This window comes from Oncorhynchus mykiss, chromosome 5 (assembly GCF_057628025.1).
Source record: "Oncorhynchus mykiss isolate SJ-2025 chromosome 5, ASM5762802v1, whole genome shotgun sequence".
Taxonomy (NCBI): domain Eukaryota; kingdom Metazoa; phylum Chordata; class Actinopteri; order Salmoniformes; family Salmonidae; genus Oncorhynchus; species Oncorhynchus mykiss.
The window spans coordinates 88,437,623-88,447,644 of NC_143026.1; the positions used below are offsets into that span (position 1 = coordinate 88,437,623).

At 48.2% G+C, this 10,022-nt stretch overlaps 1 protein-coding gene across 42 annotated transcripts in view; it reads left to right on the forward strand.

The window, feature by feature from the left end:
* dock7 (dedicator of cytokinesis 7) overlaps positions 1-10,022 on the forward strand; it is a 93,931-nt gene that overhangs the window by 8,798 nt on the left and 75,111 nt on the right. For all 42 annotated transcript variants that reach the window (XM_036978637.2, XM_036978634.2, XM_090236217.1 and 39 more), the window contains exons 4-14: positions 4,057-4,125; positions 4,272-4,401; positions 5,720-5,932; positions 6,245-6,330; positions 6,422-6,488; positions 7,713-7,862; positions 8,056-8,136; positions 8,260-8,422; positions 8,666-8,808; positions 8,970-9,063; positions 9,248-9,410. In XM_036978637.2, the coding sequence (XP_036834532.1) occupies positions 4,057-4,125; positions 4,272-4,401; positions 5,720-5,932; positions 6,245-6,330; positions 6,422-6,488; positions 7,713-7,862; positions 8,056-8,136; positions 8,260-8,422; positions 8,666-8,808; positions 8,970-9,063; positions 9,248-9,410 (1,359 nt within the window). The remainder of the gene's footprint in view (positions 1-4,056; positions 4,126-4,271; positions 4,402-5,719; positions 5,933-6,244; positions 6,331-6,421; positions 6,489-7,712; positions 7,863-8,055; positions 8,137-8,259; positions 8,423-8,665; positions 8,809-8,969; positions 9,064-9,247; positions 9,411-10,022) is intronic.

Here is a 10,022-nt window from a genome sequence, read left to right on the forward strand (position 1 = left end):
CGCGACGCGGATCCTGTGTTCTGCCTTACAAACAGGACAACGGAGTGGATCCTATGCAGCGACCCAAAAAAACGACTCCGAAAGAGAGGGAAACGAGGCGGTCTTCTGGTCAGACTCCGGAGACGGGCACAGCGCGCACCACTCCCTAGCATTCTTCTTGCCAATGTCCAGTCTCTTGACAACAAGGTTGATGAAATCCGAGCAAGGGTAGCATTCCAGAGGGACATCAGAGACTGTAACGTCCTTTGCTTCACTGAAACATGGCTCACTGGAGAGACGCTATCCGAAGCGGTGCAGCCAACGGGTTTCTCCACACATCGCGCTGACAGAAACAAACATCTTTCTGGTAAGAAGAGGGGCGGGGGCGTATGCCTCATGGCCAACGTGACATGGTGTGATGAAAGAAACATACAGGAACTCAAATCCTTCTGTTCACCTGATTTAGAATTCCTCACAATCAAATGTAGACCGCATTATCTACCAAGAGAATTCTCTTCGATTATAATCACAGCCGTATATATCCCCCCCCAAGCAGACACATCGATGGCTCTGAACGAACTTTATTTAACTCTCTGCAAACTGGAAACAATTTATCCGGAGGCTGCATTCATTGTAGCTGGGGATTTTAACAAGGCTAATCTGAAAACAAGACTCCCCAAATTTTATCAGCATATCGATTGCGCAACCAGGGGAGGAAAGACCTTGGATCATTGTTACTCTAACTTCCGCGACGCATATAAGGCCCTGCCCCGCCCCCCTTTCGGAAAAGCTGACCACGACTCCATTTTGTTGATCCCTGCCTACAGACAGAAACTAAAACAAGAGGCTCCCACGCTGAGGTCTGTCCAACGCTGGTCCGACCAAGCTGACTCCACACTCCAAGACTGCTTCCATCACGTGGACTGGGAGATGTTTCGTATTGCGTCAGATAACAACATTGACGAATACGCTGATTCGGTGTGCGAGTTCATTAGAACGTGCGTTGAAGATGTCGTTCCCATAGCAACGATTAAAACATTCCCTAACCAGAAACCGTGGATTGATGGCAGCATTCGTGTGAAACTGAAAGCGCAAACCACTAGTTTTAATCAGGGCAAGGTGTCTGGTAACATGACCGAATACAAACAGTGCAGCTATTCCCTCCGCAAGGCTATCAAACAAGCTAAGCGCCAGTACAGAGACAAAGTAGAATCTCAATTCAACGGCTCAGACAAAAGAGGCATGTGGCAGGGTCTACAGTCAATCACGGACTACAGGAAGAAATCCAGCCCAGTCACGGACCAGGATGTCTTGCTCCCAGGCAGACTAAATAACTTTTTTGCCCGCTTTGAGGACAGTACAGTGCCACTGACACGGCCTGCAACGAAAACATGCAGTCTCTCCTTCACTGCAGCCGAGGTGAGTAAGACATTTAAACGTGTTAACCCTCGCAAGGCTGCAGGCCCAGACGGCATCCCCAGCCGCGCCCTCAGAGCATGCGCAGACCAGCTGGCCGGTGTGTTTACGGACATATTCAATCAATCCCTATACCAGTCTGCTGTTCCCACATGCTTCAAGAGGGCCACCATTGTTCCTGTTCCCAAGAAAGCTAAGGTAACTGAGCTAAATGACTACCGCCCCGTAGCACTCACATCCGTCATCATGAAGTGCTTTGAGAGACTAGTCAAGGACCATATCACCTCCACCCTACCTGACACCCTAGACCCACTCCAATTTGCTTACCGCCCAAATAGGTCCACAGACGATGCAATCTCAACCACACTGCACACTGCCCTAACCCATCTGGACAAGAGGAATACCTATGTGAGAATGCTGTTCATCGACTACAGCTCGGCATTCAACACCATAGTACCCTCCAAGCTCGTCATCAAGCTCGAGACCCTGGGTCTCGACCCCGCCCTGTGCAACTGGGTACTGGACTTCCTGACGGGCCGCCCCCAGGTGGTGAGGGTAGGCAACAACATCTCCTCCCCGCTGATCCTCAACACTGGGGCCCCACAAGGGTGCGTTCTGAGCCCTCTCCTGTACTCCCTGTTCACCCACGACTGTGTGGCCACGCACGCCTCCAACTCAATCATCAAGTTTGCGGACGACACAACAGTGGTAGGCTTGATTACCAACAACGATGAGACGGCCTACAGGGAGGAGGTGAGGGCCCTCGGAGTGTGGTGTCAGGAAAATAACCTCACACTCAACGTCAACAAAACTAAGGAGATGATTGTGGACTTCAGGAAACAGCAGAGGGAACACCCCCCTATCCACATCGATGGAACAGTAGTGGAGAGGGTAGCAAGTTTTAAGTTCCTCGGCATACACATCACAGACAAACTGAATTGGTCCACTCACACAGACAGCATCGTGAAGAAGGCGCAGCAGCGCCTCTTCAACCTCAGGAGGCTGAAGAAATTCGGCTTGTCACCAAAAGCACTCACAAACTTCTACAGATGCACAATCGAGAGCATCCTGGCGGGCTGTATCACCGCCTGGTATGGCAACTGCACCGCCCTCAACCGTAAGGCTCTCCAGAGGGTAGTGAGGTCTGCACAACGCATCACCGGGGGCAAACTACCTGCCCTCCAGGACACCTACACCACCCGATGTCACAGGAAGGCCATAAAGATCATCAAGGACATCAACCACCCGAGCCACTGCCTGTTCACCCCGCTATCATCCAGAAGGTGAGGTCAGTACAGGTGCATCAAAGCTGGGACCGAGAGACTGAAAAACAGCTTCTATCTCAAGGCCATCAGACTGTTAAACAGCCACCACTAACACTGAGTGGCTGCTGCCAACACACTGACACTGACTCAACTCCAGCCACTTTAATAATGGGAATTGATGGGAAATGATGTAAATATATCACTAGCCACTTTAAACAATGCTACCTTATATAAATGTTACTTACCCTACATTATTCATCTCATATGCATACGTATATACTGTACTCTATATCATCGATGGTATCCTTATGTAATACATGTATCACTAGCCACTTTATACTATACTATGCCACTTTGTTTACATACTCATCTCATTTGTACATACTGTACCCGATACCATCTACTGTATCTTGCCTATGCTGCTCTGTACCATCACTCATTCATATATCCTTATGTACATATTCTTTATCCCCTTACACTGTGTACAAGACAGTAGCTTTGGAATTGTTAGTTAGATTACTTGTTATTACTGCATTGTCGGAACTAGAAGCACAAGCATTTCGCTACACTCGCATTAACATCTGCTAACCATGTGTATGTGACAAATAAAATTTGATTTGATTTGAAATATTAAGTTAAAATAAGTGTTCATTCAGTATTGTTGTAATTGTCATTATTACAAATACATTTTAAAAATCAGCCGATTAATCGGTATCGGCTTTTTTTGTCCTCCAATAATCTGTATCGGCGTTGAAAATTCACAATCGGTCGACCTCTAATAGAAATAGAATGAATAGAACGGGCGTCGGGAAAAGTCAACGATGGTATAATGGGTGGACTGGCGGCCATTGCAAGTGAACTCGTAGAGGCAAAGCAGGAAGTGTACCCATCAATCTGTGCTATGATTTGTTGAATAATCTCAGCTGACAAGACAAAAAAATACATTCCACTGCATGAGCCACATTGGTTAGCATCATTTTAAATGAAAGTTCTACATTACCATGGATAATTATGCATCACATTACCAGGCAGCCCATGAGTTTACCAGTCACATTGCCAGGGTTAGAGGTTTTATTAATTATATTACTATGGCTGCTGTTGCTACCGTCCTCTATACAGACAGGACATTTGCTGCAGTATAGCGATTCATTAGCGTTATTGATTTAACACTGTCTGTTGATGGTGTCTGATGGCTGCAGCCTGGGGTCTGGTAAGATATAAATGTGTTGTCTAAACAGACGTGAACTGACAGAAATGGGTATTTGTCAGGTAAAATAGGTCATTGCGTTTGCTTTATTGATTGCGTTTCTATCTGAACGTTTAACCTCAATGCATACACCCCTGGTATTGAAACTGAAACCGGTACTGTGAAATGCTGTGTCTCTTTGTGTTCCAGGGACAATGACGCCCACGTCAGAGATTGTGTCAGGTCCTACACTGAGGACTGGGCCATCGTCAACAGAAAGTAAGGCTCCTCTCTGTTATTTAAGGAGCTTTTCCATTTATAAGACCAATTCATTCAACTTTAACACCCACAATTTAAAACATTTTAACACATATCTACTAGTTATTTAGCTTAACACTCATGTTCTGTTCTGCTTATTTCAACAGATACCATAAGCTTGGTACAGGATTTAACCCTAACACCCTGGACAGGCAGAAGGAGAGGCAGAAAGGCCTGCCCAAACAGGTGTTTGAGGCCGATGAGATGCCAGACGTTAGCACTTACCAGGACGACCAGGTAACCCGTAGCAATGGGGCGGTTGGCGAGGTAACCCGTAGCAATGGGGCGGTTGGCGAGGTAACCAGTAGCAATGGGGCGGTTGACGAGGTAACCCGTAGCAATGGGGCGGTTGACGAGGTAACCCGTAGCAACGGGGCGGTTGACGAGGTAACCCGTAGCAACGGGGCGGTTGACGAGGTAACCCGTAGCAACGGGGCGGTTGACGAGGTAACCCGTAGCAACGGGGCGGTTGACGAGGTAACCCGTAGCAACGGGGCGGTTGACGAGGTAACCCGTAGCAATGGGGCGGTTGACGAGGTAACCCGTAGCAGTGGGGCGGTTGACGAGGTAACCCGTAGCAGTGGGGCGGTTGACGAGGTAACCCGTAGCAGTGGGGCGGTTGACGAGGTAACCCGTAGCAACGGGGCGGTTGACGAGGTAACCCGTAGCAACGGGGCGGTTGACGAGGTAACCCGTAGCAACGGGGCGGTTGATGAGGTAACCCGTAGCAACGGGGCGGTTGACGAGGTAACCCGTAGCAACGGGGCGGTTGACGAGGTAACCCGTAGCAACGGGGCGGTTGACGAGGTAACCCGTAGCAACGGGGCGGTTGCCGAGGTAACCCGTAGCAACGGGGCGGTTGACGAGGTAACCCGTAGCAGTGGGGCGGTTGACGAGGTAACCCGTAGCAGTGGGGCGGTTGACGAGGTAATCCGTAGCAGTGGGGCGGTTGACGAGGTAACCCGTAGCAGTGGGGCGGTTGACGAGGTAACCCGTAGCAGTGGGGCGGTTGACGAGGTAACCCGTAGCAGTGGGGCGGTTGACGAGGTAACCCGTAGCAGTGGGGCGGTTGACGAGGTAACCCGTAGCAGTGGGGCGGTTGACGAGGTAACCCGTAGCAGTGGGGCGGTTGACGAGGTAACCCGTAGCAACGGGGCGGTTGGCGAGGTAACCCGTAGCAACGGGGCGGTTGACGAGGTAACCCGTAGCAACGGGGCGGTTGACGAGGTAACCCGTAGCAACGGGGCGGTTGACGAGGTAACCCGTAGCAACGGGGCGGTTGACGAGGTAACCCGTAGCAACGGGGCGGTTGACGAGGTAACCCGTAGCAACGGGGCGGTTGGCGAGGTAACCCATAGCAACGGGGCGGTTGACGAGGTAACCCGTAGCAACGGGGCGGTTGACGAGGTAACCCGTAGCAACGGGGCGGTTGACGGGGTAACCCGTAGCAAAGGGGCGGTTGACGGGGTAACCCGTAGCAACAGGGCAGCCGTCTTACGCTTCATATTTTGTGTTATGTTTTGTCCCTGACCTGTGTTTTTCTGTCATCTTCCAGGATGATCTGAAGCGTAGGTCCATGTCCATAGATGATACCCCGCGTGGCAGTTGGGCCTGTAGTATCTTTGACCTGAAGAACTCTGTCCCTGACGCCGTCCTGCCCCACCTGCTTGACCGGGCCCCCAACGAGGAGATAGACCGCCACAACGAGGAGCACCGCAAGTCCCACCGCCACCGTGAGCTCTTCGCCCTGCACCCCGCCCTCGATGAGGTATAGACACACACACACACACACCGTCCTCCAGATAGTATCTTTAGAAGTGTCAGGCTAGCTGTTGCTTTGGCATAGTGCATGTTTGTCTCCTCACATTAATGCGTATCATCATCCATGGTAATGCTATTACCACAGTCTAATATGGCTTTGTAAAGCTATGTACAGTCATGAAGCACGCGCTACTGATTTCACACTTTAAGTATGATATTTTTTATTTCCTTAGATACAGGGCTCCATCACAGTACATTCCAATAACTGTTATTGTGTTCATGGTTTTCCTATAATTATCATTTGGATCTGCGTCCTCAGGAAGAACCCATAGAGCGCCACTGTGTGCCTGATGTCCCTAAGGAACATTTTGGCCAGAGGCTACTCGTCAAGTGCTTGTCCTTGAAGTAAGTGTAAGACACACACACACACAGCCTTTACAAAGCCTTTTAACTGTCTTTTTACCTTCTGCTGACCCAATCCTTTTTCCCCTTGAAGGTTTGAGATTGAAATTGAGCCCATATTCGCCTGTTTGGCCTTATATGACGTCAAGGAAAAGAGAAAGGTGAGTTGTTGTGTTTTCCTCAATGCCACTCGGCCCTGAGTTGTTGGGTCAGTCTCTGAAAAACCATTTAAAGTCCATGTGAACTAGATGACTGGGCTATAAAAGTGTCTATTGGGCCTGTTGTCCTTGTTTGAATGCTCTATAAATCGTACCATATATCTATATGAGTGACTCTCCACTCAATCCTTTCTCATTCCCAATAAACACTAGAGGGTAGAAGTAACTGTTGTTAAAAAAGTCAAGTTTCTGCTCTCAAGTCGCCTAGTCTTCCATGTGAGTTCTCTGTCAATTTACAGTAAGGAACATTTTTATTTTTAAGATGTGGTATTGAATAGTGCAACTTATTTCTCAATCAGAATCACACTTCAGGACCAGCAGACAGTGTGGTTGTTAATCATTACTTGTTTTTGTAAGAGGTGTTGACAAGCTGAATGTACCGAGCTGTCTGTTTAAAATACTAGCACCCATACATACCCCGCAAGACATGCCACCAGAGGTCTCTTCACGATCTCAAGTCCAGAACAGACTGTGGGAGGCGCACAGTACTACATAGAGCCATGACTACTCTATTTCACATCAGATAATTAATACAAGCAGTAGAATCAGATTTAAAAAACGTTAAAAATACACCTTATGGAACAACGGGGACTGTGAAGAGACACACTAAGGTACAGTCACATGCATACGTGTGATAATGGAGAGCCCTCAGTTTTTACATTTATTTTTAATTTAATCTTTAATTAACTAGGCAAGTCGGTTAATACCAAATTATTTTTGATGACTGCCTAGGAACAGTGGGTTAACTAACTGTCTTGTTCAGGGGCAGAACGCCAGATTTTTACCTTGTCAGCTCAGGGATTCGCTACCCGCCTCTAACCACTAGGCTACCCGCCTCTAACCACTAGGCTACCCGCCTCTAACCACTAGGCTACCCGCCTCTAACCACTAGGCTACCCGCCTCTAACCACTAGGCTACCCGCCTCTAACCACTAGGCTACCCGCCTCTAACCACTAGGCTACCCGCCTCTAACCACTAGGCTACCCGCCTCTAACCACTAGGCTACCCGCCTCTAACCACTAGGCTACCCGCCTCTAACCACTAGGCTACCCGCCTCTAACCACTAGGCAACCTGCCGCCCCGAGCTGGTAGCCTACAATACAAATATTAGTCTGTCTGTCATTTACAGTATTTTAGTATAATGCTCATGTGTCTGTCTCTCTCAGATATCGGAAAACTTCTTCTTTGACCTGAACTCAGAGCAGACTAAAGGGATGCTGCGCCCCCACATCCAGACAGCAGCCATCTCTACTCTCGCCCGCTCTGCAATTTTCTCCATTACATACCCCTCCCAGGATGTCTTCCTCGTCATACAGGTAAGTCAAGTCAATGTCAATCATCACAGGGTCTCAACTGTCAATACACTTTACAAATATAGTGAGAGAGAATCAAAATGGAGACAACAGAGCCACACACATGACTTCCTCTCCCATGGATCAGCATCACCTGTGTCTGTCTGGCTGTGTTGGGGTAGTGACTGATAACCTCTCCTGTGTTGACTGTCCCCAGCTGGAGAAGGTGTTGCAGCAGGGAGACATAGGAGAATGTGCAGAACCGTACATGGTCTTCAAAGAGTCTGATGCAGCCAAAGTAAGATCCTTCTCAACCTGATGGTCAAATGAACAATAGACTGACATCAGAGGTCGATGTTGATGGGTAGATCTCCAAACAGATTGAGGCAGATGTGTTTATTGTTTCTCCTACCATATATAGAACAAAGAAAAGTTGGACAAGTTGCGGAGCCAGTCGGAGCAATTCTGCACACGTCTGGGTCGGTACCGGATGCCCTTCGCCTGGACAGCCATCCACCTGATGAACATCGTGAACAGCGCCGGCAGTCTGGAGAGAGACACTGAGCTGGAGATGGGACTTCCAGGTGAGAACCCTGGGGATCAGTAAAGTTGGACTGAGTGGTATTAAACACCACAGGGGCAGGTCAGTGCTGGGACTCCTGTCTACTCAGTTCAACTTTTGATCACATGAAATTAAACGGATCATTGAATGTAGAGGGGCGTCTATATGACTATATTATAAGAGAGTATTACCTTTGACCTTGTGACGTCATGATGAATCTATAACTCTGACCCTGGCTGTGACTTTCTGCTGACGCCCGACCCAGAGAGGAAAGGGTCGTGGTCTGAGAGGAGGAACTCGAGTATCGGCGGACGGCGCTCATTAGAGAGAACCACCAGTGGAGATGAATCATGTAGCCTGACCAGCTTCAGACCTGCAACCCTCACCGTCACCAATTTCTTCAAACAGGTCAATACATACACTACACGTCTACACACACCACACAGAAATGCTCATGTTAAATCATTTTCTTCCCGACTGAGCCTCACTCAGTCATGACACACACCACACTTTGCTACTCGCCTCACAAACTGAACTGACTTTTGTTTTGGTATGTTCATTTTTAACAGGAGGGAGACAGACTGAGTGATGAGGACCTGTATAAGTTCCTGGCTGACATGAGGAGGCCGTCTTCAGTGCTGAGGAGACTGAGGCCAATCACAGGTACACCACCAGTGCTTCAACAAAGATCTTCTGATTTTATATTGTCATATAAATGAGTTTAAGTTTCTCCAGACGGACTTAAATCTGAGCTAGCAGCTAGCGTAAGACTGAGTCTGGCCTGAGAAACGGGTTTTAGTTGAGGTCTGTGTGTTGATGTCGTGTCGATGCTGTCTTGTTCCTCCAGCCCAGCTGAAGATCGACATATCCCCGGCCCCAGAGAACCCCCACTACTGCTTGACCCCTGACCTCCAGCAGGTCAAGCCCTACCCAGACAGCAGGGTTCGCCCCACCAGAGAGATACTGGAGTTCCCCCCCAGGGATGTCTACGTACCCAACACCACCTACAGGTAATGAAACGATACCACTTACATTGCCCAACACCACCTACAGGTAATGTACTACCTACAACACATACAACACATCTCTACCAATAACACAACCCACTGAACACCGCTGCAAGAGAACATGCATAGATATGAGTCTATAGAGCTCCAGTCCAATACCACCTACAGGTAATGAAATGATACCACTTACATTACCTTACATTACCCAACATCACCTACAAATAAAGAAACAATACCACTTACATTACCCATCACCACTTATAGGTAATGCAACAATACCACTTACATTACCTTACATTACCCAACACCACCTACAGGTAATGAAAAGATATCACTTACATTACCCAACACATCTCTACCAATAACACAACCCACTGAACACCGCTGCAAGATAACATGCATAGATATTAGTCTATAGAGCTCCAGTCCAATACCACCTACAGGTAATGAAATGATACCACTTACATTACCTTACATTACCCAACATCACCTACAAATAAAGAAACAATACCACTCACATGACCTTACATTACCCAACACCACCTACAGGTAATGAAACGATACCACTTACATTACCCAATACCACATACAGGTAATGAAACAATACCACTTACA